Source organism: Tilletiopsis washingtonensis, assembly GCF_003144115.1.
Source record: "Tilletiopsis washingtonensis strain MCA 4186 unplaced genomic scaffold FA09scaffold_18, whole genome shotgun sequence".
NCBI classification, from domain to species: domain Eukaryota; kingdom Fungi; phylum Basidiomycota; class Exobasidiomycetes; order Entylomatales; genus Tilletiopsis; species Tilletiopsis washingtonensis.
Window position 1 is genome coordinate 378,550 of NW_020312015.1, and position 27,099 is coordinate 405,648.

Here is a 27,099-nt window from a genome sequence, read left to right on the forward strand (position 1 = left end):
TGCGCCCGTTTGCCTTCGGTGCGAGCACGATTCGTCAATAGCAAGGTCCATTGCATCTGTGCAACAGCAGCAGAGATCAGCTCGCACTCGCCAGCGCTGCTGCACGCCGATGGGGCAGGGTGCTCGGACGATGTTCAACTCGGCTGGCCGTCCCTGCACGGGCCACGCGTTGCGGTGGAGGGCGAGATGGGCAAGGCAAGGCGGCGCCCCTGAAGGCTCGACGCGGCACCCGCACATGACAGCTCTTGGCTGAGCAGCAGGCTCGCCACTGCAGCTTGCCTCACCTCCACCACAGCCGCAGCCGCAGCAGCAGTCGGCGCAGCGGCTCCAGCACAGGCACCTGGCCGTCCGTCTTTCGCCGCACATCGGCCGCCCGGGCTGGAGCACGCGCAGCATGGCGTCCTCCAGCCTGGGCGCGCTCCTCTACGGGCCGCAAGACCTGCGCGTGGTGCGTCGTGTGCAGGGCTCCGGCACGCAGCCTCGCTGACACACTTCTGCACTGGCAGGAGGAGATGGTGCTGGGCCCGCCAGGCGCCGGCGAGGTACAGATTGAGATCAAGCAGACGGGCCTGTGCGGCTCGGACCTGCACTACTACCTGCACGGCCGCAACGGCGACTTTGCGCTGCGCGCGCCCATGTGTCTGGGACACGAGAGCGCCGGCGTCGTCGTGGCGCTCGGTCCGGGCGCTGCTGAGGCGTCAGGCCTGCGCATGGGCTCCCGCGTGGCCATCGAGGCGGGCAGGTACTGCGCCAGCTGCAATCGCTGCCGCGAAGGCAGGTACAACCTCTGTCCCGACATGCGCTTCGCAAGCAGCGCAAAGACGTTTCCGCATCTGCACGGCACGCTGCAGCAGCGCATGAACTGGCCGGCCAGCCTGGTGCATGCGTGAGTCGAGTGAGCATTCGCAAATGCCGCCGCCACTGATCCGCTGTATTGCGGCAGCCTGCCGCCACATCTGTCCCTCACTACCGGCGCACTGATCGAGCCGTTGTCTGTCGTGCTGCAAGCACTGACCCGCACGTCCTTCGGGCCGGGCGAGTCACTGCTGGTCGTCGGCGCCGGCGCCATTGGCCAGCTGGCGTGCGCCGCAGCGCGGGCCAGCGGCGCATCATTCGTCGGTGCGGTCGACATCGACGCCGGCCGTGTAGCCTTTGCTGCCGACAATGGCTGGGCGGACGACACGCTCGTGCTTCCGCTGCAGCGCGACAACAGCAGCGACAGCTCGGAGGCAGAGCCGCTGCGCAGCCGCGCCGAGGAGGACCGCGCGGCGATGGAGCTCGTCAAGCAGCAGGCTGCCGCCGTGCAGAGTGCCTTTCCCTGCATCGCAAGCAGCGGAGGCTTCGACGTGGTGCTCGAGTGCAGCGGCGTGCCGGCGTGCGTGGCGCTCAGCATCTACGCGGCGCGATCGGGCGGACGGGTGGGCCTGATAGGCATGGGCCACCCGGTGCAGACGCTACCCGTGGGCGCAGCCGCGCTGCGTGAGGTCGATCTCGTCGGCGTCTTCCGCTACGCCGGCATGTATCCCAAGGCCATCGACTTGCTCGCCAGCGGCGCCCTGCGCGCCAGCGGCTTCGGACGCCAAGCCACCGAGCCGCCGGGCAGAGCCAGTCACGCAAGCTCCTCGATCACGCCCGGCGGCATCGAGAACCTCTTTAGCCACCGCTTCCGCCTCGTCGACGCGCGCGCCGCCTTCGAGGTGCTGCGCGCGGGACGCAGCGAAGACGGCCGCGGCGTCGTCAAGGTCTTCGTCAGCGAGGAGTGAGCCGCGCGCGTGTCACTTCACCGCCAGCAGCACGGCTGCGCCGAGTCTCAGCGCTGTCTTGGGGGGCACTCCGAGCAGTCGTTGCATTGTAGTCCCGTCAGCATGTGTTGTGCAAGCAGTGCGTCTCTATTCCCATCAAGCGTCGCTGTCCCGCGGCCCGCCAGCAAAGACGGGGCCGTCCCTGCCAGGCAGCTCGATCATCACACGGTCGCTCTCGTGGCCCGACAGCGAGCTGGCCGCCGTGCTATTGGCGCCGCCCGCCAGGATGCCCGTCTCGCTTGGCGTCGAGATGCCCGAGATGCCCGAGCCCGTACGCTCCGGCGGGCCGTTGCTCTCTGCGGTGCCCGGCCGCGCCATGAAGCGTGCAATCGCCGGCGAGCTGGAGGCATGCTGCAGACGCGAGCTGTCTGACTCTGGCGGCGCAGAGCCGCCGCGATCCGTGCGTGGCCGTGGCCCGGGTGTGAGCGCGCTGAAGAGCGCAGCCACACGCCCGCCACGCCGTGGTCCACCGCGGCCGGATTGCGAGCCAAATTGGTCGCCCTGCTCACGCTCGCCGTCGTCTTGTGCGGCCGCGTCGCGCAGAGACGCGTTCGAGATGGTGCGGTTGCGGTTGAGCGTCTTGCTGTGGCGGCTGTCCGAGGCGGCCGCAGCGGCCGCGCGAGCCGGCGAGGTGGAGCGTGAGTTCGGCTTGCTCGCACCAGGCGCCCTTGAGGAGCGCTCGTGCCTCGTGTCGCCAGCGTTGACCCACTGCACCGTGTTCGAGCGCTGGCCAGAGTCCTCGTCGCCTGCGAGACCGCCGTGGCTCGTGGTGCGGTAGAACGTGCGTGCAACCGCGCCCGTTGGAAGCGAGTCGGTGCGCGGCAGACCGAGTCCGCTGCCGCCGCTGTTGCCGCTGAGGAAGATGGATGTCGGGCGCGAGCTCTCCGGCGTCGGGTCCTCGATGATGTAGTCCTCCGCCTCATCCTCGTCCTCCAGCAGTCTCTCGCTGTGGCTCTTGCTGCGCCGGCCTTGCAGACCGACCTGACCAGCCAGCAGACGCTTGCGCAGCGAGAAGCGCCGCTTGGCCGTGACGCTGTCCGTGCCTGCAGCGTGCACCTGCAGCTTGTGCGCATGCGCGCCGCTGGCATGGCGCCCGTCGGGCGAGCGCGAGCCGCTTGCGCTGCGGCTGTGGATCGGATCCTCGGCAAAGCGCGCAGAGGCCGACTTTGCAGGCTGCCGTGCGGCTGCTCGCTCATCGCTGGCGTCGCGACGGCCAGACGCTGCGCTCATGGCGCCGTAGATGAGAGCAGTGCGCTCGGCACGCTCCTGCCGGCTGTCTTCGCCGTGCGAGTCGTCGCGCGACATGGAACTCTGCTGCGCCGCTGGGCGGCCGCGCTCGGCGGCGCTCGAGCTGCTCTGCGCGCCGTTCTTGCGCGACTCGAGGTACGCATTGTAGCGATTCGGGATGCCGTGATGGATAACGTTGCGCACCGCCTCGGTCGGGTCCCACTGGTGGTGCTCGGTGATGCCGAGGTGCTCCTCGATGCCCTCGGCGTGGTGGCGCACCCATGCGTGCGCGGGGCTGTCGGCGTGCCGCACCGCCTCGACGTCGGCGTCGGTGAGGTTGAGGACGTGCACCTCGGGATCGTCGGAGCGAGTCTTCTGGTACTCGAGCAGCAGCTTGTTGCCCTCGACCCACGAGCGCACGCTGGGGTAGCCGCTCTGCGCGTTGTGGTACGGCGCGCGCTCCTCGTCCTCCTCCACTGCCTCTGGCGCCTGCTTCTCCAGGTCGTGGCTCGTAGCTGCGCCGCCGATGTCGCCCTCCTCGCCGTCCTGCTGCGCCTCGGCAGAGCGACGCCTCTCGTCGCCCTCCTCGAGCTGCCCCTCTCTGCGCTGCCGCGCCTCGCGCTCCGCCTTAGCGGCCGCCAGCTTCTCGCGGTAGCGGCGTGCCTCGATGCATGAGTCGCCGCCCCACTCGCACGAGGGGTCGGCGTTGTGCTCGTCCTCGTAGTCCTCCGGATCGTCGTTGAAGCGGCGGTCCAGATCTGCCTTCTCTAGATCGCGCTGGGTGCGCGTATTCATCAGTCCAACATGGCTGCCAGACGTGGGCGAGTGCGAGCCCTCGCCCGACGTGCCGCTGCCGCTGGAGCTGCTCAGCTCGCCGTTGCGGTCCTCGCGCAGCTCCTTCTCTGCATCGCCTCCGATGGCGCCGCGTCCAATGACGCCCAGCTGGGCGTTGAGCACACGCTCGATCTCCGTCATGTTGCCCTCCTCGTGCTTGAGCGTGTCGTTGGTGCGGAAGCGCTTCACGCGGTTCAGCCAGCCCGGCTCGCCGCCGCCCTCGCCCGACATGCGGCTGATCGACGCGGCGCGGCTCCACGTGCGCGTCACCGTCGTGGCGTGGCGCGAAAAGGCAAAGAAGGGAATCGTGAGGCCGTGCACGAGGATAGAGCACATGACGAAGAAGAAGATGATCGGCTGGATCGTCGCGGCAAGCACGTCGTTCGTGTCCACCGGCGGCTCCGGGATCTCCTCGGGCAGCTCGGTGCGCGCGAGCGTCGCAATGAAGATGGCACCTGCGCCAATGGGGCCGAACCAGCCGGCAAAGATGGCCTCGCGGAAAGTCTTGATGTCGGGGATCCACTTCCAGAGCGCCAGCACGATGGGCAGGCGCTTGAGCAGCAGCGTCAGCAGCGTCACGACGATGAGGCGCCACAGGCTGAGGCCGATGCTCGCATCGACAAAGGTGTGGAAGGGGATCAGCGCGCCAATGTAGATGAAGGCGGCCGTGTTGAAGAGCAGATCGACGATGTTGGAAAAGTTGGAGTCCTCCGTCTGGCGCGTGAACCAGCCGTCCCAGGCGAACGCCGTGCCGCAGGCAAAGGCACCGAGCAAGTCGTCGCTGCCCAGCAGCACGCCGACACCCATGCTGGCCAGCGCCAGACTGACGTACTGCGCCACGAACGACTCGCGGTCCACGAGGCGGTGGCGCTCACTGAAGCGCATCGCCTTGCGCGCCAGGAAGCCAATGAGCGCGCCGAGGAAGGTGCCGAGGATGATCTGATACGCCCAGGCGTCGTAGAACCACATGCCAATCGCCTTGCCGCGGTTGTCGCGGTGCGTCGTGAGGAAGAGCGCGAGGAAGAGAAAGGGGAACGCAGCGCCGTCGTTGCAGCCCGACTCGCACATGAGCATGTGGCGCAGATGCGCCGGCACGTGCTGCTCGGCCCAGGGGCCGCCGACGACGGCCTGTGCGAGGATGGGATCCGTCGGCGTCACAGCAGCAGCGACGACCAAGCTAGGCAAAGAGTGAGTATGGGGGGCTGTGCGCGCAAGGGCGCCTTCAACTCACCTGTTCAGGAAGTCCAGCCCAGGAATGAACGCCCAAATCAGCAGGCCCGTGATCATCCAGCCCCAGATCATCACAGGGCCCAGCAGCAGCGCAATGCTGCGCCAGTGGCGCAGCAGGTACTTCTTCGGCAGCTGGCGAGGCGCAGCTGTCAGCGCAGTGCGCCGCAGGAGGCAGCTGCGCGAACACTCACTTCGACACCGACGGCAAAGACGGAGAGGGCAATGGTGACGCGCATGATCTCGAGCGTGACTTCGTTGGTGATGTGGCCGCCGGGCGTCTCGCTGGCGTGGCCGCCCCAGCCGGCGGGGTCGAAGAGATTGATGGCCACGGGCCCGACGATGACGCCGAAGAGCGCCGCAATGGGCGCCTCGCCGAGATACAGCCGCTCCTTGATGAAGAGCGACAGCATGCCGAACTGCGCGCGCGAGGGGTGAGCACTGCTGAAGCAGACACGGAGCGCGGCGCCATGTCCTGACGACAGCACACCTGCGCTCTGCCTCGCGGCACAGCCGGGGGGCGACTGACAACGACGCATGGCGGTGCAAGGCTACGCTGCTGATACCCGTCCCACAGGCCCAGCCAGTGGCTTCGTTGATGCCGCTGGAGCACCCGCGCGGCTGCGCGTGCTGCCGCCTGCGAGCCGGGCACGCCGGGCCCTCCTCGCCTCCACGGCGACTCACGATGACGATGAAGAAGCCGAGGCCCACATAGATGAGATGCGCCGCGGTGATCTCAAAGGGATGGAAGCGCGACGGCTCAAGGCTGGCCGTCGAGCCGGCAGCCATGCTGGGCTAGAAGTGCTGCGCCGCGCGCCAGGGGTCGCAGAGCGAGGTGGAGCGGGGCAGCCCTGGCGCGAGGGGCCAAAGAGGACGCTGCTGCTGCCAGAGGACCGGTGTGGCAGCGAGAAGGATGCGACTGGTGATGGCTCGAGAGCGTGCGCAACGACGAAGAGGCGTCGGCTGAGTGCGAGCGTGAAGAGGATGCAGGTGGCGCAGCGACGAAGGTGTAGACGCGCGGACGACCGAGGTGTGAGAAGGTGAAGGTGTGAGAAGGTGGGAGCACGGTCTAAGGAGGGTGGAGCACACGCGGAAGGAAGTGTTGTCGAGAGCGGTGCGGAGCAGGTGGTCGGAACGCAGAAGGAGCGGGTGCAGTCGGAGGCGAGGATGCGCTGCCCTCCGCTCGAGGCGAGGCCCAAATCATCAGGTCGTGACGCGCGCCGTGCAGAGAAGCGCGCGCTGCACCCTCTCACAGCCTGCAGGCACCGCGTCAGCGCCGGCGGCCTGCACATGCCGCCCTGCTGTGCCGCCGCACCGCACGCTCCCTCGGAGCGGAGCCGGCGGCGGGCTCGGCGTCCGCGGCAGCTCGCCTCTCTGTGGAGCGCCCGAAGCGCGCCTTGCTGGGGTGCAGCCTGCAGCGCCAAGAACGAGAGCAACGTGCCGCGCCGCGAAGGCGCTGCTGGCGTGCCTCTGCAGCTGCTACGCTCCCCGAGGAACCAAGATAGCGTCTCTGCTCCGCACTCTGGGGCAAGCCGCAGTTCGGGGGGCTTCATTCGAGGCACCACTCCGCCCTGAGCAGCGATAAAGAGCTCTTACAGGAGGCCCACTGCCCCGCATCGAGCTTGCCATGACGTGCCTTGATTCTGCAGCAGCACACACCGCAGCAGGCCAACGCGCAGGCCAAGGCATGATGTTGGTGATTACTTTGCGGGCAAGTATGGCGTTGTTGTAAGAGGGTGACTGTGATGGAGAGAGGCAGCGACGATGGCAGTGTAGGCGTGCAGTAGAGGGGGATGTGTGTGAGAGAGACGGGTGTGTAGAGAGGGGAAGAGAGAGAGTGGAGAGGACAGAGCAGAGCGCGGAGGGCCCGGTCGCAGGCGGCGGCCCCCTTCTTCTTGCTCATCATCAGCCGCCGCGCGACTTCTCGATGAACGTGTGCAGTGCCCTGCGCAGCTGCCGCGAGTCTTGCAGCTTGAGGCTCTGCGCAAACTCCTGGCCCATGTCGGACGGGCATCCCACGCGTGGAAAGTACACGGTGGTAAGATACGAGAGGGCCTCGTCGCCGCGCACCTCTGCGATCGTCTTGAGCAGCGTGGCAATCTCGAGGAGCACCTGCTGCGACTGCGCATCGCCGAGCTCAAACGTCGGCTTGGAGGGCGCCTCAAAGACGAGTGGCACGAGCGTCTCGTAGATGAACTGCTCGAAGCCCGGCAGCGGCTCGCGCGTGGCGCCGGCCGGCGTGTTGCCAGGCGCAGCCGTGCCGGGAGCGCCACCCCAGACGGCGACGAGGCGATGCAGCACCGAAAAGGTCGCGCGTTGCGTGTTGACGTCGGCGCTGGTGGCGTAGAAGACGAGGCTCTGGAGGATGCCCTCTAGCTGCGGCTGGTTCTTCTCGGAGCGCAGCACGCCCTCGAGATTGGCGCCCAGCAGCACCGAGAGCAGGCCGATGTACGCGCGAATCAACTCCGTGCGCTCCACCGCATCGTCCGTGCCCGCCACCTCGCGGTTAAGAAAGTGGAAGACGCGCGAGACGAGCACAATCAGCAGCTCGTCCATCACGGGCCGAATCGTGGCCTTGTAGCGCGACGCAATGAGTCCGACGAAGGAGAGCACCTCGACGAGCTCCTTGGGCTGCGTCTCGCTGAGCAAGCCATTCAGCAGCGCCGGCACGTACGGCAGCACCACATCGCCACACGTGGCGACCATGCGCGAAAAGGCGCCGCGCGCCGCCTCGCGGATGATGGCAAAGTGGCTCAGCTCGCCAAGCGCCTCGAGGATGCGCTCCGTGATGTCCTTGAAGACGACGACCCAGGCGCTCGCGTCGGTACTCTGCGTCTCGGGCGTAATATCGGGGAAGCCCTTGGAGAGCGTGCTGGAGGCGAGGAAGAGATGGTGCGCCTGCAGCACGGCGCGCAGGTCTTGCCGCTCGCCCGTGTAGGTCTGCACGGCTTGTCGCAGCTGCACGAGCATGGGATCCACGATGGCCTGAGGGTGTGGGGCCAGTCAGTAAAGGTGGCTCTCGCGGGAGCTTCTGAGCGCATGCACTCACGCGCAGCAGAGCAACTTGCGTCTCGGGCGCCTGCCGCAGCGACGCTAGCATGATGCCGCTGGCCTCGAAGAGGTTAAGCTGGCTGTCGATGGTGCCGACGACATCCATTGCCCGCTCCAGCGGATCCTCGCCCTCGAGCACCGACGGCAGTTCGGCCTCGATGACGAGCAGGTCCTGGATGCGTTCCAGCACGCCGCGCACGAACTCGGGGCTAATGACGGCGCGCGTGGCGTTGATGAGGCGGAAGAAGAGGTAGTTGACGCGATGCCGCACGCCCGCGCGCGCGTGGTGCAGGCCGCGCTCGTCGAGGAACGGCGGCAGCACGGCGCCGATGCTCTGTGGCCGTGCCTGGAAGAAGGCGGCATAGCGCACCATGCACTCGAAGAACTGCAGCTTCACGGCCGCGTGCGGAAAGGCCGACACCTGCGAGTCAACGAGGTGCTGCATCGTCTCGCCGAGCGGGTTGAGCGGCGCGTTGGTGTACGTCGACACGGTGCCTTTTGCTCGCTTGGCCTTGGCAGCCTCGCCGGGCGGCAGCACCACAAAGGACGTCGGAACGATGCCTGGCAAGCGCGAGAGTAAGCGGACAGTCCTGCGGCGTGCGAGTGAGCAGGCGGGCGTACCTGCTTTTGGCTGTCCAGTCGCGGCGAGAATGAGCTCGCCGAACCAGTACGCAGCAAAGAGCGCCACCTCGACCTGCTGCCAGGTGAGCGCCGGCCCTGTGCCCGCAAGGCCGGCGTCGCAGGCATTGAGCGTTTCGTGGATGAGCGTCTGGACACGCGTCATGAAGAGCGTCTCGTCGATGGCGGCAATGGCCTGCACCATGACCTGCAGACTCTTGCGCAGCATCATAAAGTGCGCCGTCTCGTCGTCTTCGCTGTCCGCCTCGTACGTGTCGTCGCCGCCGAGAAACTCAGCGTCCTCGTCGTAGCGCATCTTGGCGAGGCACACGTCGAGCAGCGAAGCGAGAAAGGCGCGCTTGTCGGGCGAGAAGAGCGAGTCTAGCGCAGCGTTTGGCGAGGCACGTCGCGCCTTTTTGAGCTGGGATGGCGGACTCTGCGTCAGCGATGGCGTCGCAACAGGCATGCAACGCGGCGACGCACGATGGTGAGCGCCTGGCTGAGACACGGCTGGATGACCTCGGCCATGTCGTCGTACTCGTCGCCCAGAAACGTGAGCGCCAGCGGCAGCGAGCGCATGAGCAGATCGTCGGCCTGCGCTCGCACGGCCGCATCCACGGCAGTGTCTTCGATGATGCGCGCCAGCTCCATGCTGTTTGCATTGGCCAGCTTGGCGAGGCGCTCGCGGAACTCATTGTCCGGCTCGCCCGACTCGGTCTTGCCGCGCGTCGACTGTTCGAGACTGTCGACGACCGTGGTGAGGTCCAGCGCGCGCAGCAGCTCAATCTTGTCCGGCGCAAGCATGCCCTTTGTCGTCACTTCGTACAGGCACTCGGCGGCCACGTTGCGTAGTGCGGGTGATGAGTGCTGCAGCAGCGTGTACAGAATCTGCACCGTCTCCGGCGTGACCATGAGCGAGATGTCGGTCCATGCTGCAGGGATGTGTCAGATGTGGAGATGTGCAGGCCCGGTATGCAGACTCACAGACGTAGTCGCCAACGACGCGCACGGCCTGCTCCGTGATCTCCTCTGCAGTATTGTCCGGCCATCTGCCCGAGCCAACGTTGCCCAGGCTCTCCTGCACCGTCGCCCACAGCATCTGGGCAATGGCCGCGGCGTTGTGTGCGCGGATCTCGTCGCGCACCGCGCCGTCGCGCGCCAGGCGCTCGCGCGAGCGCACCGCGCGCAGCATCGTGTCGGAGCCAAGTGTGAGGGACAGATCGTGCATGATGCGCAGCACCAGATCGGTGCTGGCCGGCCGCAGGGCGCCCGCAGAGTCGCGCGTGAGGGAGAGCAGCGTGGCCAGCAGCGTGTAGGGCGGCGGCAGCGAGTAGCTCTGCACGAGCAGCAGAGAAAGCGCCTGTGCCACCTTGTTCTTCAAGACTGCGGGCGGAGGTGAGCCGAGGCTCTCCCTCCCTTGCCCCGCAGCTGCTACTCACACGAGAGGCCGCGCTCTGCCTGCCCATTCACAAACTCGTCATTGACGTACGCCAGCGCTTCTTGCTGCAGCCAGGCCACTGCGGCGGCGGGATCGGCCGACTGCGATACCCTGGTGTGGTGTCAGCAGAGATGCGGGCAGGGCTGGAGACGGCATCGGCAGCAGCGAGTGCTCAGAATCTGGTTAATGTGTGTTCCGCAGCAGGTGTGATTGCACCTCTCGGCGTTGGATTGTTCGTGATTTGATTGTATCTCATCATAGCAGTGTGCGGACTGGGCGAGTGCCGCATGTCTGTGCCCCACGACTGGTGCTCACCGGTTCTCGAGAAAGTCCTGCACGAGATTGAGGGCGAACATGCGCACGCTGTGCGGGTGCTGCCCACCCTCGCCGCCCGGCACGTGGCGCGCGGCAAAGACGTTCCATGCCGGCTGCCAGCTCTCGTGCGTGTTGGCCTTGAGCTGCTCGAGGTACTGGTGCGCCTGCGCCACGAGCGCAGCGTCGGCCGTGTGCGGCGCCGAGGCGATGGACACGGCGCGCAGCAGCTCCGACTCCATGGCCGGTCTGGGCTGGCTGAGCAGCCGAAGCGCGGGAGCAACGGCCCGGCTGAGGTGTGGAGGTTCGTGAAGGAAAGAAGGAGGGGGCGTGGCAGAGAGGTCGTGAGGCGCAGGCAGAGGCTGGAGAGGTGCGCGCGAGTCTGGTGGAGCGAGGCGAGGAGGGTGTTGGGAGAAGACCGTGCGGCACCAGAGAGCGGGCGCGGCGCCGCGGCTCTGTGCGCAGCGAGGGCGCGCGCGCGCTGGCGAGGTCACATGACTCGGTGGGAAGCGGCGGCCCTCTCGGCCGAGATGCGCTGCGGGCCGCCTCCTCATGGCGCACCCTGCGTCCGCCCCCCGTAGGCGGCTCCAGCGGGCCTGAGCTCTGGTCTGAGGCGTCTCGATGGGCGAGTTTGCCAGCGCATCTGGCTGACGCTGTTCTGCTTGCGCCGACATGCGGGGCGCTGCGAGGGTATGGCTGCGACGCAAGGCCGGCGCGCGGCGCGTGTCACGGGTGCAGCTGTCTGACCCATCGCGCAGGCCACATGCGAGCATCAGCGAAACTGACTAAGACTTGAGCTCATCTGTTCTGCGCAGAGAAGCAGGGCGAGAGCGCGGCTCCATTTAGCTCCACGCCCTGCCGCCTGATTTCGAGCCGGCAGGCAGCACAGGCAGATGCAGCGGGCAGAGGTGGAGGACGCAGCGCTGCAGGGCCACAGGGCCGCCCAGAGGCGGCGGCGACCAGATCCGACCCGAGCAAGACGTCTTGCGCTCGCCCTGCCTCCTGAGCGCTGTGTCTGCTGCTCTCTTGAGCTGCGCCCAAGTCAAGCCAGCCGGCATGCTGGGCGTGGAGTGACGCACGAGCTTGCCCAAGAACTCGGAGCGCGAAGCAGCGACGCCGCGCTGCCTTGCCGCGCCGAATTTTGCGGAGAGAGGCGCGCCACTGCGCATCTCGCTGCGACCTTGCGTTAGACGCCGAGGCTGATCGTCTGGCATCTCGCGAGTGTGACAACCACGCTGCGCCATGGCGCAGCTCCATCTCCAGCAAACGCTTCAAGCGCACCAACAGCGTTCAGACAGCGCAGCGCTTCTCCACGTCTGGGCGCCGCAGCAGCCGCAGCACGGTGCGCCAGGCATGAGCGGTGGCGGGCCGTCGTCACCGATAGGAGGCTGCCGCCGCGTGCCGTGCTGGACGGCGGCGGTGCGATGCCCTCTGCCTTGGAGATGCCCAATGCTGCACCGCTCTGCACCTGCCAGAGCATGCAGCAGCAGCAGCCGATGCACGCAAGAGAACAAAGGAAGAGAGCGGACCAGCAAAGGCGACGAGGTGCCTGTGCCGGGGCGAGAAGGAAGTGGAGAAGGAGCTCCAAACGCGCACGGCCCACCCCCGCCGCCGCCGCTAATTTGCGCGCGCGCGAGGAGCGTTGCCGGCGCGCTGCTGCCTGTCTTCTGCCAGAGCGCGCGGCGCGCCGCGGCGAGCGTGCAAGAGGCCGAGATTGGCAGAGTGGGCCGCAGGTGCGCTCGCTTTGACTCCTCTGGTGCCTGCCTCTCCGCACCGCCCTTCTTAGCCACGCCAGCCCAGCGGTCGCTCTTTGGCCAGCAGCGCTCGCGTTGGCCACTTCTCTCTGCGCCGGTGCGCATCGTCCTTCCTTCTCGCCACCAACCCGACCTGCTCATCCCCACAGGTCACCCTTCCCTTCCCATACGTGAGTTGCACTCTCTCATCCCACCTCTCACACACCGCAGCTGCTCACTCGCCTTTGCAGCCCCCCACCACACTCCCTCAGCAATGAGCACGAAGCACGTCTTCCCCACCGCCGAGGGCCTCGTCGAGAAGGCCGAGCGCGGCGCCGTTGCGCTCAACCCTGCACTGCGCTTGTGAGTGGCCTTGTGCCTCTGTCTCGTCGATGTGTGCTATGGCGACGTGACCCGATTGAGGCGTGTCCCGCTTCTCTGCTGGAGCCGGCAGTGTGGGCAGGCGGCAAAGTGCACGGCAGCAAGGGCGTGGCCACGTTCTCCTGCGTGCTTCGCTCCGCGAGCGCACATGTGCCAAGGGGGGGGGGGGGGGGGCTGCAGTGGCGCGTCTCTTGCGAGACGCGCACTCAGATGACCGAGCCGTTCCTGTGCTTCGAGCGCTGGTCCATGAGGGCACGCCGGTGCGCAGGCGGCCCTGCGCAGTGGCGTCACTTGCCATCCTCGCGAGGCGCCAGCCCACGGTGCGGCGCGGTGCGGCACGGTGCGGCGCGATGCGGCGCGGTGCGGCGCGGTTCGCGCGCGCGGAGCGTGGATCTGCGCGCGCGCTGGCGGCATGGCTCGGCGTCTTGGCCTCTGCGTGCTCTCTCGCCTCGCCTCGCGCCTCCGAAATGTGTGCTGACACGCGCGCAAACGCCCAACAGCTACGCCAAGCACAAGGTCATCTACGATGCGACGCACTCCAACGACAAGGTCGCCATCATCTCCGGCGGCGGCGCCGGCCACGAGCCGGGCCACGCGGGCGTCATTGGCAAGGGCATGCTCACTGCCGCCATCTCTGGCGAGGTCTTTGCCTCGCCGTCGGCCAGCCAGATCTGCTCCGGCCTCGACCTGGCCAACACCGACGCCGGCGTCATCATGGTCGTGAACAACGTGCGTTGAGCTGCGAATGCGCGCTTGTCTGCTCCTGCTGACCTCTTGCTGCTATTGCAGTACACCGGCGACTGCCTCAACTTCGGCCTGGCTGCCGAAAAGGCACGCGCGGCCCTTGCCATCTCGGGCAACAAGAAGAGCGGCGGCGTCGAGATGGTCATCATCGGCGACGACGTTGCCGTGGGCCGTGCGCGCGGCGGCCTCGTCGGCCGCCGCGGCCTCGGCGGCAACATCTTCACGTGCAAGATTCTCGGCGCCGGCACGCAGAAGGGCCTCAATGTGCAGCAGCTCAAGAAGCTCGGCGACTCTACGATTGCCAACACGGTCACCGTGGGCATGTCGCTCGACCACTGCCACGTGCCCGGCCGTCCCAAAGAGCGCGAGGAGTGGGGCGGCCTGCCCGACGAGGCGTGCGAGATTGGCCTGGGCATCCACAACGAGCCCGGCTTCAAGCGTCTGGACCGCGTGCCGGAGCCCGACAAGCTCATTGGCGAGATGCTCGGCTACCTGCTCAACACCGACGACGAGGACCGCCACTACCTCGACTTTGACAGGGACGACGCGCCGGTGCTCTTCATCAACAACCTCGGCGGCATGAGCCAGCTCGAGATGAACGCCATCACCGACGTGACGATTGAGCAGCTCGCCAAGACGTGGAGCCTGCACCCGTCGCGCGTGTACTGCAACCAGTACATGACGTCGCTCAACGCGCCCGGCTTTGGCATTTCGCTCGTGAACCACAAGAACGTGGCGCGCGAGACGGGCGAGGACCTGCTGGCGCTGCTCGACGCGCCCACCGACGCGTACGCCTGGTCGGGCGTGCAGACGGGCTGGGGCAAGGCGACGGGCCAGCCTCGGGACCGTGCGGCCGAGGAGAAGGAGGCGTCGGACCGGCTCGATGCCGTGCGCGCCCAGGGCGGATCCGTCTCGGGCCTCTCTGCCGACGCCGGCAAGTCGGCTGGCGGCCCTTCCAACGCCGATCCGGCACTCGCGCGTCGTGCGATTGAGGGTGCCTGCAAGTCGGCCATCGCTGCCGAGCCGGACCTGACGCGCTTCGACACCATCGTCGGCGACGGCGACTGCGGCGAGACGCTGGCGTTTGCCAGCAACGCCGTGCTCAAGGCGCTGCGGGAGGACAAGATTGACCTGAACAACGCCGCCGGCACGTGTCTGACGCTCGGCACCGTGCTGGAGTCGGCCATGGGCGGCACTTCCGGCGCCATCTACGCCCTCTTCTTCGCCGGCCTCGTGCAGGGCATCGTCAATGGTCCCGGCAAGACTGGCTCTGCCGCCGGCCTGGCGGAGTGGGGCTACGCGGCCAAGTCTGCGCTCGAGCAGCTGGGCACCTACACGCCCGCGCGCCCGGGCGACCGCACCCTCGTCGATGCGCTGACGCCGTTCTGCGTCGAGCTGGGCGCGGGCAAGAGCCTGGCCGAGGCGGTGGCGGCGTGCAAGAAGGGCGCAGAGGCGACAAAGGGCATGAAGGCGCGCCTGGGACGGGCCACGTACGTGGCGAGCATGGAGGGCGACATGCCGCCGGACCCGGGAGCGTGGGGCGTGTGGGCTCTCACCGAGGGCCTGCTCAAGGAGCTGTAGATTCCCCCCAGCGCCAACTTCCCCATCCCATGCTGCGTCACCCTCAGACCTGTTTCGGAAGCTCGAGAATGAATCGATACGACCACTGAACGCGTGGAAGCGCGACTGCGTGGTGCCAGGGAGACGAAGAGGAAGTCTGGTGGAGCTGGCCGTCGCACGGGGCGCGCACACGAGCGACGGCTGCCGTGGCGCACCATGCCGCCGTGCTGCTGTCTCGCGGATGCGTCTTGTTGCGCATCTTCCTTCGCCTGCATCACCACAGCGATGGGCAGACTGAGCGGAGCGAGCAGCCAGACTGCCAGGGGCTCTATGGTGCATGACTGTGCTTCTACCTGCGCGCGAGCCTGTTCTGGCAAGCTTTGCTCGTGCATGCCTTCGACGCTGCCCGTCTCTGGCAACTGTCCGAGCGCCGAGCGCGCTCTGGCTCTGCTCTCAAGAAGATTCGACGAGACTCCCTTCGCTCGAAGGCCCACATCCGAGATTGACTGCTAGATGTGATACGAGTTCCTGCCATCTTCAGTACAGCAGTGGGCTCGGCGTCCGGAGCGTCTTTCTGCGATCGACGTCGTCTGCCTCAGTAAGAGTGCTTGAGTCTGCGCCGCCGGCGTGCGCCCTGCATCTGCCCCGGCTCCGATGGACAAAAGTTGCGTCTCGAGTGCATCGTGCATAGTGTGCATTGTGCATCATTCACACGACAACGCACTCCTGCTGCAGACGCTTCTGGCCGGACCCGCGCTCTGCAGCAGCCCACGGCTGGCCGGGCGTGAAAGGGAGGCGGGCGTAGCGGGCGTCGCAGCAGGACGCGCGCGCGTCCGATGCTGCTCCCGTCCTCGGACCCGTCGAGCTCAGCCGCCCAGACCGCAGAGGCACCTCGCTATCTCTGGCTATGCTTCCCCCGCACCCGGCTTCTGCACCCTGCTGGCGGCTGCATCTCTGCATGTCATGCATGTGCTCTGGCCGCTTGGCCCGTATCTGTCAGACTTGCAGACGAGCGTGCGATGACGGGACGTCTACCGGTCCGCCGAGCGTGTGCTTCCGCTCTCGTCTCTGCAGCTCAGAATGCGGGGCCCCTCATGGACTAGATTGTCAAGCCGACTGCGTGAGAGATGCTGCCCTGCTGCTACGCGGATCGTCGTCATCCCTCGCTCCTGTCCGCTGTGCTTGCCGGCCGCTGTCCATAGCTGCCGCAGCAGAGAGAACGCAGAGCATGGCGGCACACGCCTTTCGCACGGCTGGCGAGCACCCTCGTCTCGTCCGAGACGAGTCCCGGGCACGGCAGACGACGCCCAATGTTGAGCACGCAGCACGCGCGACGCAGCACGCAGGCCTCGAACTGTTGAGCCTCGCTGCGGCGTCTGCATGACCCCGTCTGCTGCGGGCTGTCTGCTGTCGTCAGGCGTGGGGCCGACAAGAAGCGTGCCGAGAGAAGGGCGGGCTCCTGAGCTTCCGCAACCTCCCGGCGCGGCGCATGGGTGCGTCGGGACGCGCCGGCGGCTGAGTTCTGCAGGCTGCGGCCGCAGAAAAGTGCGCGCGACGACGCCTCTCCGCTGCGCCGCCTCGATGCTTTGCTGGCAAGCAAAGGCCGTGCCTTCGGGCATGCATGGCGTCTCGACTCTGACTCTCGAGCATGGCACGAGTTTGCCGTGCCCCGTCGAGCTGAGCTTGCGCTTCGCTGCTGCGCCTGCAAAATGCGAATCTGCTCGTTGGGTGCCGGGCGGGCAGCTGTGGTACCTCTCTGCCGTCTTGAGGAGGTGCGCCGCGCGGCTAACGAGACCTCCACGCCGGCACCGTCCGAGCGCCGAGGCACGCGACCCGGCCCTGCATCGAGGGTCCCGCCGCCGCGCGGCACCGGCAGCGCCCGCAGCTGTGGCGCCCGCAAGCCGCAGCAGGCCGCCGCCGCATCGCACCGCTCCGAGCGTGTGCTTCTTCGAGCCTGCCGCCTGTGGCTCGGGCTGTGCACCCCGCCGCCGCCGCCGCCTCATCAAAGCTGTGTCTTGCACCCAGCCTGTCCTCCTTCAGCTCCCTCACCTCTGCCTCTCTTCGCTCACCCTCCTCATCACCTGCATCACCTGCATCTCATCACCCCCTCACCTCCTCCTCGGCCCAGCATGGCCCCGCCGTCCGCGTCCGCCGACGACAAGCTCAACCTGCTCACGCAGCCCTCGGCCATCGCCGCGCCGCCGGCGACGAAGCGCGACAAGCCGCCGCAGCCGACGCCCGACCACAAGACGAGCGATGATCCGGTGCAGGACATGGTGCGTGTTGCTCGCGCCTCTTGCCGCCTGCTGCGAGCCGAGCAGCTGATCAAGCGACGACGATCCAGGTCCACCTCGCCGCCTCGCGCGGAGGAGGCTTTGCCAGTCTGCGCGACCCCTTCTCCAACCAAGGTGCGTGCGCCATTCTGCAGAGTGTGCCCTGCGTCTCTGCTCCGTTGCGCCATGGGTCTCTGAGCCTTGAGCTAGCCGGTGCAGCGCCGAGGCGGGCGCTCGCCAGTCGTCTCTGCGGTGCTGCCAAGGAGTGGGCTGCCCCATGCCGCGCTCCACGCCGAGGGCATCAAGTGTTGGGCTCTGCCAGCTTGGCGGCTTGTCCTTCATCCTGCCGCTGCGTGCCCGCGTCTTGGCGGCGTTGCGCCGCTGCATGTCGGCGCCGGGGCTGCCGGTGCGGTGCTCCGAAGAGACAGAGATCGAGAGAAGGCCGTGCCGCAGCCGCCGGCGGCGGGCTCTCAGGCACGGGCCAACACCTCCTCCTCGGAGACGTTCGGGACGCTCATCCTGCGGCGCTGCGGCGCCCGCGCCAGATTAGATTTTGCCGCATGACGCTCGCGGCCCCTGCCCGCTGCCGTGCGGTACCGCGCGCTGCATCTCGAGAAGATCCGATGCGCGCGCTCTGGCGCGTGCAGACGGATTCAACGCCCGAGTGCCGAGTCACGCGCGCGCGTGCTGCGGCGGCATGGGCAAGGGCGAGCAGCGGTGCCAGCTTCGTGCTTCACCTCCTCCACCACCTCTCTCCACACCCGTCGCCGGGCTCAGTGCATTGTGCCAGCGTCCAGCGTCTTGCGTTGGCCCCCGCTGCGACGCTCTGCTACGCCCTGTGCGCGTCCTGATCCTGATCCTCGCCTCTCCGCACCTCTGAAACCCCTCAGCGGCCGGCCTGCTCGCCGCTGCTGCCTCGGCCACGCTCGTTGCCGCCGCCGCCGCGATGCCGCCACGCTCGCTGCCGCCGTGGCGTGCCGCGGTGAGCGGCGGTGCCGTGCGCACGCGTGCTGCTGGCGGCCCGCTGCGTCGCGCAGCTGCGCCGCCTGCTCTGTCGGCGCGGCCGTTCTTCCCTGCCTCGGCGTCTGCGTCTGCCCCGCGTTGCCAGCCCAGCTTCTCACGCCCTCTCCACTCCGGCCCTGCCGCCTCCTCTGCCCCTCTGCCCTCTCCGCACGCCCACTCCGAACCCGACTCGACCGCCACGCCTTCCACCTCGCTGCTGCGCGACCCCTTCGCCAACGCAGACACGGCCTTCTCCGAGAAGAAGCGCGACGAGCTCAAGCTGCGCGGCCTGCTGCCGCCGGCCCAGCAGTCTCTCGACGTGCAGATCCTGCGTGCCCTCGAGCAGATCCGCGTCAAGAAGACGGACCGTGAGTGGGGACGCGACGCAGATCGCGCACCGATGAGGACCCCCAGCTGATGGCCGCTCGTGCCTGTCAGTCGGCCGCTACATCGCCCTCGCTGCGCTGCGCCAGAGCAACGTGCGTCTCTTCTACGCCCTCATCATGCAGAACCCCGAGGAGACGCTGCCGATGATCTACACGCGTGAGCGCACATGCTAGCAGAGCTTCAGCAGCAGCGGCGCTTCTGACACGCACCTGCGCAGCCACTGTCGGCGAGGCGTGCCAGAAGTTCTCGCGCATCTTCCGCCAGCCCGAGGGCCTGACCATCTCGCTCTCCGACAAGGGCAACGTCGCCAGCATTATCGACAACTGGCCCGTGCCCGCCGGTGCGCCGCGCATCGCCGTCGTCACGGACGGTTCGCGCATCCTCGGACTCGGCGACCAGGGCTGGGACGGCCTGGGCATCAGCATTGGTGCGTCCAGGAAAAGCATTCTGTCTCCTCTGCACTTTCGCTGACACGCTTATCCGCTTCGCAGGCAAGCTCTCGCTGTACGTCGCCGCCGGCGGCATCCACCCGCGCGCCACGCTGCCCATCGTGCTCGACGTGGGCACGAACAACGAGGACAAGCTCAAGGACCCGCTGTACCTCGGCCTGCGCCAGAAGCGTGCCAGCGACGAGGAGGTGCTGCCGCTGGTGGATGAGATGATGGAGGCGCTGCAGAAGGCATACCCCAACCTCATCGTCCAGTTCGAGGACTTCCAGAGCGAGCGCGCCTTTGCCTACCTTGACCGCTACCAGAACAAGTACCGCATGTTCAACGACGACATTCAGGGTGAGCAGACGCCCGCCGCGCCTTGCATGCGGCACACACTCATCCATGCGCTCTGCCACAGGCACCGGCTCGGTGATCCTTGGCGGCTTCACCAACGCGGCGCGCCTCAACTCCAAGGCCTCGGGCCGTCCGCTGTCCGACCAGCGCATCCTCTTCTTTGGCGCCGGCAGTGCGGGCGTCGGCGTGGCGAAGCAGCTGTGCGCCTTCTTTACGCGCCAGGGCCTGAGCCAGGACGAGGCACGCCGTCGCATCTGGCTGGTCGACTCCAAGGGCCTCATCACCAATGACCGTGGCGACAAGCTGGCGGAGCACAAGGTGAGCAGGGCCGCAGAGGACGGAGGCTCATGTCGCGAAGCTGACCGCCCTTCTGCGCAGGTGTACTTCAGCCGCGATGACAATGAGGGCAAGCAGTACAAGGGCCTGCTAGACGTCATCAACTACGTCAAGCCGACGGCGCTCATCGGTCTCTCGACGGTTCCCAAGACGTTCACCGAGGAGATTCTGGCGCGCATGGCCGAGCTGAACCCTCGTCCCATCGTCTTCCCTCTCTCCAACGTGAGCACGCAGCTCTTCTGGCCTCGTTCTCTGTGTGCTGTTGCTGACCGCCTGCTGCTCCCCAGCCATCGTCGCTGTCCGAGTGCGACTTTGAGACGGCCGTGCAGGCCACAAAGGGCCAGGTCATCTTTGCCGCCGGCTCGCCGTTCCCCGAGACGGACTACGAGGGCAAGCATCTCATTCCGGGCCAGGGCAACAACCTCTACGTCTTCCCCGGCATTGGCCTCGCCGGCGCCCTGGCAAAGTGCGGACGCATCAGCGACGAGATGATCACGGAGTGTGCGTAGCGCGCCGCGCGGCTGGTCGAGCGACGCAAAAGCTGTAGAGGCCCAGTGCACTGACCGATCGCTTCCTTTTTGAACAGCCGCTCTCGCCCTCGCTGACAGCCTGAACGACGAGGAGAAGGCCGAGGGCCGCATCTACCCGAGCCTGAAGCGCATGCGCGACATCAGCGCCTACGGTGAGTTGCCCGAGGCGCGGTTTTCTTGCTATCGTCTCACTTCTTCTGCTTGCGACAGTCTGCGCACGCGTCATCATCATGGCCAACCGGCAGGGCCACGCGCGCGACGGCGGCTACACGGCCAGCATGACCGACGACGAACTCGTGTCGTGGTGCCGTGGCGAGATGTTCGAGCCTTCGTACGGTGCGTAGCGCGCGCGCGAGAGAGACAGAGAGGGAAACTCTTTGAAGCAGCTCATGCTTACGCTGCGCTTTCCCGGCTCGCAGAGAAGCTGCTCGCCTAAAACAGAGGCAGAGCAATGCGCGCGCGCCGCGATGCGTCACCACTTCCTCCCTCTCCCACACGCTTCACCTGCTCACACATGGTTCACACTTTCTTGTCACGATGACCCGCTTCGATCTTGACCCACATGTGCCCTACTTGCCTCTTTCCCTCTTGCGTACTAGCCGTTGCGCCTGAGGCACGGCCGAACGCTGAGACAAATGACACACACACACACTGGGCTGCTTACGAACATGCTGCTTGTCATTGCGCTGCGGGAGTGTGCTGCTGCTCTGACGATGCTGCGCTGGCTCTGCGTTGCTCCTCCAGCACCTTACTTGGCCATCTGCCTCTCATCATGCCGCTTGCCTTGCTGCGGCCTTCGTAGTCTACGCGGCTGGGCAAAGGCTCCTCGAAGCCGAGTTCCGCGCGCATCTCATCGAAGTTTTGCTCCCATCGCTCCTCCCAGTACACGCCAATCAGCGGCTTGACGCGCCTGCCCTCTCGCCATGCCCAGCCCGCCAGTCCGCCGCCGGCGCCGCCGAAGAGCTGGGCGCGCTCGGCGGCGCTCAGGCGCAGCGGACCGGCGAGCGAGGAGAGGTAGGAGACCGGCAGGCCAAAGTGCGCCGCCTCGAAAATCTTGACGACCGTCTCGCCGAGATGCGACACGGGCATGAGACACAACACGTGGTGCATGTCGTGCGCCTGTCGGTTGCGCGTCATGACGTAGCGCAGCGTCTCGTCGTTGACGTGAAGCACCTGAAGGAGAGAGAGAGAGCCTGTTCAGCCATGCGCCCACTTGTGTCTGCGTTCCAACGCCCCCTGACCCCCCTGCCCACTCCCTCCTCCCTGCCCCTTGCCGGACCACCCTTGAGCTGTGGCAGTGCCGGACGCCCCCTTGAGCTGTGGCAGGGCCGCTTCGGCTGTAGCAGCATCGCCTTCTTTATCCTGCCCGCCCCCCTGACCCTTTCTCCCTCTTGCTCCCTCACATCCTCGCCCTTTCCCCCGCGCCCACGCCCTGTCACCTCGACTCACTTCGGCGCGCGTGTCCGGGCCCACATTGTTCCAGTCGAGCCAGCGGGTATATTCCTTGCCAAACGTGCCCTCCTGCAGGCCTCTAAGATAGGCCATGTCGACGCTCTTTGTGTGAATCTGCGGGCGCTGCAGCAGCACGCGGCGTCCCTCGGGCGAGGCGAGCATGGCGTCGCGCAGCGCCGGCAGCACGGGCTCGCCGCTGAGCTCGGAGAGCAGGGCGATCATGTCGCCGCGCGCCGGGTTGTGCAGCGAGGCGACGGCGGCGCCGGTGCCGAGCAGGACTTTGTGCAGGAGAGAGATGGGCTCAGGTGCGGTGCTGCTGCTGCTGCTGCTGCTGCTGCTGCTGCTGCTGCTGGAGCGCTGGCTGGACGAGGCGAGGGCGCTGCAGTGGAGGCGACGAGAGGAGGAGGAGGAGGAGGAGGAGGAGGAGGCAGCAGCAGCTGCAACGCCGGCGGAGCGCGCAGACGGCATGCCTGGGCGCAGCGAGGCTGCTGGCCGTGCGGCGAGACGTGGCAGCGCAGCCATGACGGGAGTGTGTTGGGAAGGATGGTGGTGGAGAGAAAGCAAGGCAGTGTGAGTAAGAGTGGCACTCGCTCGTCTGACCTGACGCGGCCGCGGCAGCGGCCGCCAGATCGCGGCGGCGCACGCGCGTGGGAACAGCGCAGCGCTCCAGTGCGGCTCCTTCCACGTGCCCTCCACCCGACTCGGTGCGGGGATGGTCAGGCGGGGCGCCAATCCGCTGCCTGTCCAGCGATGCACGCAGCGCTCGGCGTCGTCGTCTTCACTCCCATCGTCCTCAAGTCCTGAAGCAAACATTTGCGGGGGCCAAGCCATGCGCTGGGCACTCTCGACGCTCCGCCTCTTGGGCTTCAGTCTGCTCTGCCTCGCCGGCACAGCCGCTCATACCTGGCAGGTGCCCCTGTTCTCCTCTGCGCCGCCCGCACGCGAGCCCTGGTCGCCGGCGCTCTCCTTTGCCGTCGCCTACTACCCCACCCAATGGGCCCCCTCGCAGTGGGCCTCGGACGCGCGGCGCATGGCCGCCGCCGGCATCCGCTTCGTGCGCCTCGCCGAGTTTGACTGGGCGCTTCTCGAGCCTCGTGCCGGGACGTTCAACTTCAGCACGCTCGATGCGGCGCTGCACGTGCTCGACTCGCATGGCCTGCAGGTCATTCTCGGCACGCCCACGGCGACGCCGCCGCGATGGGCGGTGAGAGAGTATGATATACTCGGCGCCGATGCCGACGGCAAGCCGCGACGATGGGGCAGTAGACGCAGCTACTCGTTCAGCGCGCCCGACTATCGCATGCTCAGCGAGCGGATCACCAACAAGCTGGCACAGAGGTATGGACAGGATCGAAGGGTCGTGGCGTGGCAGGTGAGTTCGCGCGCCTCTTCTGACCTCGCGACAGAGTAAGCCTCTGCTTAATGGCGGACACATCATCATCTCACACAGCTCGACAATGAATTCGGCTGCCAGTACGTCCTTATACATCCATCCCCCTTTCCCCTCTTCACCCTCCCGATCCTCCTCTTTCCCCGGCTGACGCAAACTCCACACACACAGCAACACAGTGCGCACCTTCGACGCGCATGCCGCCGCTGCGTTTCGCGCATGGTTGCGCACCAAGTACGGCAGTCTGTCGGCGCTCAACGAGAAGCAAGGGCGCGTCTTTTGGTCTTCGCAGTTCGAGCAGTGGGCAGATGTGTCGCCGCCCACGCATGAAGTCACCGAGGTGAGGCTTTCTCTCTCTCGGCGTTTGCATCGATTCCGTGTGCGCTTGGGGAAGCAATTCGCAGGTCAACTGGCCTGACTCTCTCTCTCTCTCTCTCTCTCTCTCTCTCTCCATCTCACGTCTACCTTTGTGCATTTGCGTGAACGATGCAAAGAGCAACCCGGCTCATAGATTGGACTGGTTCGCGTTCTCCTCGCATCAAGTGGCGGCATTCGCAAAGGGACAGGTGGATGTGATTCGCAAGCATGCTCGTCAGGTATGGCGCCCCTTTTACCACCCCCCCCCTCTCTCTCCCCCCCTCCCTGGCGCCAAGCTGAGGCGCGAACAACCCTGGCCACAGCCAATCACCACCAACGTCTTCGGCAGTTTTGAGTTCGACGTAAGTCACGCAGCTTCTGAACACCCCCTTCTACGCTGCTGCACAGGTCCCAAGGTCTACCCACTCTCCCTTTGCTCACGCTGACCTGAGAGCACAGCATCATGCCTTTGCGCAAGAGACGGGTCTAGATTTCGCAACGTGGGACAGGTAAGCCTTCGCCTTCCTCTTTCCCCTCGATTTGACCTCTCTGACAACGACCCCGCGTAAAGCTATCCGCTAGGCTACACCGAATCCACACCCTGGGTGGCCGAGACGGACAAGAGGGCATTTGCGCGCACCGGCAGACCTGATGCGCAGTCCTTGCATCACGCTATGTCAGTGGACGCTCTGACCAGCGGGCGGCCTGGGGGGTCACTCGCAAGCGTTCCAGAACTGTGCTGATGCTTGTTGCGCACGTGCGTTCCCAGCTACCGAGGCGTCGCGGGTGCGGCGCATGGAGTGGCAAGAGGCGAATGGGGCGGTGAGTTGCGCATTCCGCTTTCTTGTAGACGCTCCGATTGCCTGTTTGCTCGGCTTTCTGAAAGGGGCTACCTTTACGAATGCGGCAGTGATGGAGCAGCAACCTGGACCGGTCAATTGGGCATCGCAGTGAGTACCGCGCGCACGAGTCTGCACGCTGTGTATAGGCCCTGCTGAGCCCTGTCCTCCCGCTTCCTCCCTCACTCCCGCGAATGCAGTAACCCCTCGCCAGCGCCAGGCATGGTCCGTCTCTGGCTGCACGAGATCTTCGCACACGGAGGCTCGCTCGCAAACATCTTTCGCTGGCGGCAGGGTACGTCCTTTCCACCCAACCCCCCCAACTCCCACCCTCTCCCATCGCGTGCTCACCCTCCTCTCTCCGCCTAGTGCCGTACGGCCAGGAGCAGATGCACGCTGCGATGCTCCGTCCCGACAGCGTCGAGGATGTGGCGTGGCACGAGCAGCAACGGACGCGCGAGGATCTGCTCCTCTTGCGCCAAGCTGGCCTTGTGCGCGGCCAAGGCGCAGAGCTGCAGTGGAGCGCTGCGCCTCGGCCTGCAAAGGTGGCGCTCGTGCTCGACTATACTGCCGGCTTCGTGCTCGAGGTGAGTTGGGACCAGTTCTTGCTGGGCCCAGATCCCCATCGCGCTTTTTGCCATGCCCTGAACGTCGACCGACCCCAAAACCACACAGGCAAGTCCGCAAGGCGGCGTCTGGCAGACCGAGACGTTTCACGGGTATGACTTCCAGCTGCCCGAGCTGCTGACCGAGTGGTACTCGGCGCTGCGGCGTCTGGCGCTCGACGTCGACGTCATCTCTCCCGCGACGTCGCTGCAGAATTACTCTCTCGTCGTCGTGCCGACGATGCCGAAAGTGTCGCACGCCTTCGAGGCGCAGCTGGCCGCGTTCAAAGGACACGTCATCTTTGGGCCGCGCTCGGCCTCCAAGGTCGACACGCTCTCGCTGCCGCACGACATGCCGCCGGCGCAGGGAGGCGTGCGGAGCAGACTGCCCATGAAGGTGGTGCGCGTCGAGAGTCTGCGCAAGGGCCTCGGCGATCAAGTGGCCATTGCGGGCGGGCAGGACGCCTCGGACGTAGACGTGTGGTCGGAATGGCTGGAGTGTGAAAGGGACGGAGAGAAGGCAAACCAGGAGGCGCCAGCACGATACATTGGATATCGCAATGGCAGTGCAGCGGCGTGCGAGCATGTCGTCAATGGCAGCGTACGTCTCTCGCCCCTCTCTCCTCTCCCTCTCTGTCGCTGACAGAAACTGACCACCCCCCACTTCCTTGCCCTGACTTGCAGCGCACCACCTATCTAGGCTGGTACGCGCGCTCCACCCCGCTGCTGCCTCTCTTCGCCTCCGCCGCACGCGCCCTCAACATCTCCACGCTCCTCGCGCGCCCCGTCGACGCCGCCGCCGATCTCGGCGCCCACGTGCGTCTGGCGCGCCGCGGCGACGTCGTGTATGCGTTCAACTACGCCATGCAGGCGCAGCGCCTGCCGCACATGCCCAAAAGCGCCACGCTCGTCGTGGGCAACAGCAGCGAGACCATCGAGGCTGCGGGCGTGAGCGTGTGGCATTTGCCTTGAGGCAACAGCGGGAAACCCCCCACTGCCCCCTTCTCTTCCTTTGCCCTTCTTTCCTGCCCCTCTTTTGCCCTGCCCCTCTTCCCCTCCCCCCCCTGTCCCGGCACTGCTGCCGCGCGCTGCAAGCTTCAAGATGTGGGGGCAATGACTCATGGAAATTCTCGGAGTGCGGAAATCGTGTGGCTCTCTCTCAACAGACTTGCTCGACAGGGGCTGCGGACCTCGCCCCTCCCACGAGAGGGGGGACTACCAGTAGATGCCGTAGCCGACGAGGCCGACGGTCGAGAGGCCGGTCGCCACGAGCGTCGTGATGCCGCTGACCTGCATCTTGGGAAGTGAGAGCAGACCTGTTTTCCGGAGATAGGGGGGAGGGGGGGGTCTACACGTCAGCACATGGGCGCCGCACCTAGGCGCTCCGGGCCCCCGGGGGGGGGGGGGGGCAGCGAGGCATGCATACGCACGTCCAGTGTCCCAGATCAGGTGGCGCACGCCATTGATGGTGTGGTAGGCGAAGGGCACCGCCAGTGCCGTCTTTGCGCCCAGCTTGGCCCACAGCGGCAGCCCGGCGGCAAAGCCGACGACGCTCGACGCCGACACGGCATCGCCGAGGCCCAGGTAGGGCAGGCCGACGTAGGCAATCGCACCGGCGTACTGCCAACGCGCCGGCGTCAGTGGGGAAGGAGTGGAGAGGGGGGGATGAGCGACGTACAAGACCGGCGGAAAGGGCGGCACCGGTGATGCGGTTCGAGATGGACATGTACATGTTCAGGGGGTACTGCCCAGCAACGCGTCAGCTTCAAGGCAACAGCAGCGAAGCGCGTGTGCGGGGCACACGCCAGAGAGACTCACGCGGTAGATGGTCAGATGCGGGCTGATGGGGCGCACGGAGCGATGCTTGTTGAGCAGCTGCAGGCTCTCCTCCTGCGACATGTGCGTCGACTGGGGCCGCGCCACGGCCGCGCTGGTGCGCAGCCCGGCAAAGGCGGGACGGAAGGCCGCTGTTGCGGGGTTGCCCGAGCGCGGGGGGGAGTCAGCGTCGGGCGTCTAGCAATCAGATGGAGGAGGCGTCTTTCTCTTTGCTGCGCGCATCTGGGCAAGCAATGGCAATCATAGTCACGTAGCACACTCAGCTGCGAAACAACAGCGCCTTCACCCGCTCTTGCGAGAGAGCCCTGCTTGCAGATCTTCCCGTCGCCGCTTTCGACGAAAGAAAAGAAAGCACCCGCCCCATGCCGAGCTCTGCGACG

At 66.7% G+C, this 27,099-nt stretch overlaps 9 protein-coding genes across 9 annotated transcripts; 5 read left to right on the plus strand and 4 right to left on the minus strand.

The window, feature by feature from the left end:
* The first annotated feature begins 228 nt into the window (after positions 1 to 228).
* FA09DRAFT_331503 (GroES-like protein) lies at positions 229 to 1,843 on the plus strand. Its single transcript, XM_025743054.1, has 3 exons — positions 229 to 448; positions 507 to 886; positions 944 to 1,843. Exons 1-3 carry the CDS (start codon positions 395 to 397, stop codon positions 1,761 to 1,763), a joined length of 1,254 nt encoding a protein of 417 aa, XP_025596548.1. The 5' UTR covers positions 229 to 394; the 3' UTR covers positions 1,764 to 1,843.
* FA09DRAFT_331504 (hypothetical protein) lies at positions 1,828 to 6,259 on the minus strand. The gene is made up of 4 exons (XM_025743055.1): positions 5,775 to 6,259; positions 5,285 to 5,509; positions 5,095 to 5,225; positions 1,828 to 5,040 (listed from the first exon to the last, which is right to left on the minus strand). Exons 1-4 carry the CDS (start codon positions 5,877 to 5,879, stop codon positions 1,899 to 1,901), a joined length of 3,603 nt encoding a protein of 1,200 aa, XP_025596549.1. The 5' UTR covers positions 5,880 to 6,259; the 3' UTR covers positions 1,828 to 1,898.
* A 511-nt stretch (positions 6,260 to 6,770) lies between these two features.
* Positions 6,771 to 10,921, minus strand: FA09DRAFT_321453 (hypothetical protein). The gene is made up of 7 exons (XM_025741020.1): positions 10,513 to 10,921; positions 10,199 to 10,308; positions 9,744 to 10,142; positions 9,243 to 9,691; positions 8,763 to 9,180; positions 8,140 to 8,702; positions 6,771 to 8,075 (listed from the first exon to the last, which is right to left on the minus strand). Exons 1-7 carry the CDS (start codon positions 10,749 to 10,751, stop codon positions 6,996 to 6,998), a joined length of 3,258 nt encoding a protein of 1,085 aa, XP_025596550.1. The 5' UTR covers positions 10,752 to 10,921; the 3' UTR covers positions 6,771 to 6,995.
* A 1,358-nt stretch (positions 10,922 to 12,279) lies between these two features.
* FA09DRAFT_321456 (putative DAK2-dihydroxyacetone kinase) lies at positions 12,280 to 14,948 on the plus strand (the record flags this gene model as incomplete). The annotated part of the gene is made up of 4 exons (XM_025741021.1): positions 12,280 to 12,433; positions 12,494 to 12,605; positions 13,124 to 13,352; positions 13,413 to 14,948. Exons 2-4 carry the CDS (start codon positions 12,517 to 12,519, stop codon positions 14,946 to 14,948), a joined length of 1,854 nt encoding a protein of 617 aa, XP_025596551.1. The 5' UTR covers positions 12,280 to 12,433; positions 12,494 to 12,516.
* A 782-nt stretch (positions 14,949 to 15,730) lies between these two features.
* On the plus strand, positions 15,731 to 16,634 carry FA09DRAFT_97832 (hypothetical protein). The gene has a single exon (XM_025745930.1). It carries the CDS (start codon positions 15,835 to 15,837, stop codon positions 16,309 to 16,311), a length of 477 nt encoding a protein of 158 aa, XP_025596552.1. The 5' UTR covers positions 15,731 to 15,834; the 3' UTR covers positions 16,312 to 16,634.
* Positions 16,635 to 17,049: 415 nt separating this feature from the next.
* On the plus strand, positions 17,050 to 20,897 carry FA09DRAFT_331505 (hypothetical protein). The gene is made up of 12 exons (XM_025743056.1): positions 17,050 to 17,203; positions 17,272 to 17,314; positions 18,424 to 18,570; positions 18,641 to 18,745; positions 18,807 to 19,016; positions 19,081 to 19,377; positions 19,439 to 19,692; positions 19,753 to 19,932; positions 19,998 to 20,211; positions 20,297 to 20,392; positions 20,451 to 20,576; positions 20,660 to 20,897. Exons 1-12 carry the CDS (start codon positions 17,057 to 17,059, stop codon positions 20,674 to 20,676), a joined length of 1,836 nt encoding a protein of 611 aa, XP_025596553.1. The 5' UTR covers positions 17,050 to 17,056; the 3' UTR covers positions 20,677 to 20,897.
* FA09DRAFT_331507 (Coq4-domain-containing protein) lies at positions 20,723 to 22,257 on the minus strand. Its single transcript, XM_025743057.1, has 4 exons — positions 21,690 to 22,257; positions 21,048 to 21,413; positions 20,905 to 20,967; positions 20,723 to 20,848 (listed from the first exon to the last, which is right to left on the minus strand). Exons 1-4 carry the CDS (start codon positions 22,212 to 22,214, stop codon positions 20,810 to 20,812), a joined length of 993 nt encoding a protein of 330 aa, XP_025596554.1. The 5' UTR covers positions 22,215 to 22,257; the 3' UTR covers positions 20,723 to 20,809.
* A 264-nt stretch (positions 22,258 to 22,521) lies between these two features.
* FA09DRAFT_300408 (hypothetical protein) lies at positions 22,522 to 25,855 on the plus strand (the record flags this gene model as incomplete). The annotated part of the gene is made up of 13 exons (XM_025740333.1): positions 22,522 to 23,064; positions 23,143 to 23,165; positions 23,254 to 23,422; positions 23,577 to 23,678; positions 23,763 to 23,801; positions 23,899 to 23,948; positions 24,011 to 24,115; positions 24,209 to 24,261; positions 24,350 to 24,389; positions 24,479 to 24,573; positions 24,648 to 24,865; positions 24,954 to 25,484; positions 25,568 to 25,855. The coding sequence occupies 13 exons, from the start codon at positions 22,522 to 22,524 to the stop codon at positions 25,853 to 25,855; spliced, it is 2,256 nt and encodes a 751-aa protein (XP_025596555.1).
* Positions 25,856 to 26,000: 145 nt separating this feature from the next.
* On the minus strand, positions 26,001 to 27,099 carry FA09DRAFT_321469 (cytochrome b560 subunit of succinate dehydrogenase). Its single transcript, XM_025741022.1, has 4 exons — positions 26,702 to 27,099; positions 26,562 to 26,627; positions 26,314 to 26,503; positions 26,001 to 26,199 (listed from the first exon to the last, which is right to left on the minus strand). The coding sequence occupies exons 1-4, from the start codon at positions 26,780 to 26,782 to the stop codon at positions 26,099 to 26,101; spliced, it is 438 nt and encodes a 145-aa protein (XP_025596556.1). The 5' UTR covers positions 26,783 to 27,099; the 3' UTR covers positions 26,001 to 26,098.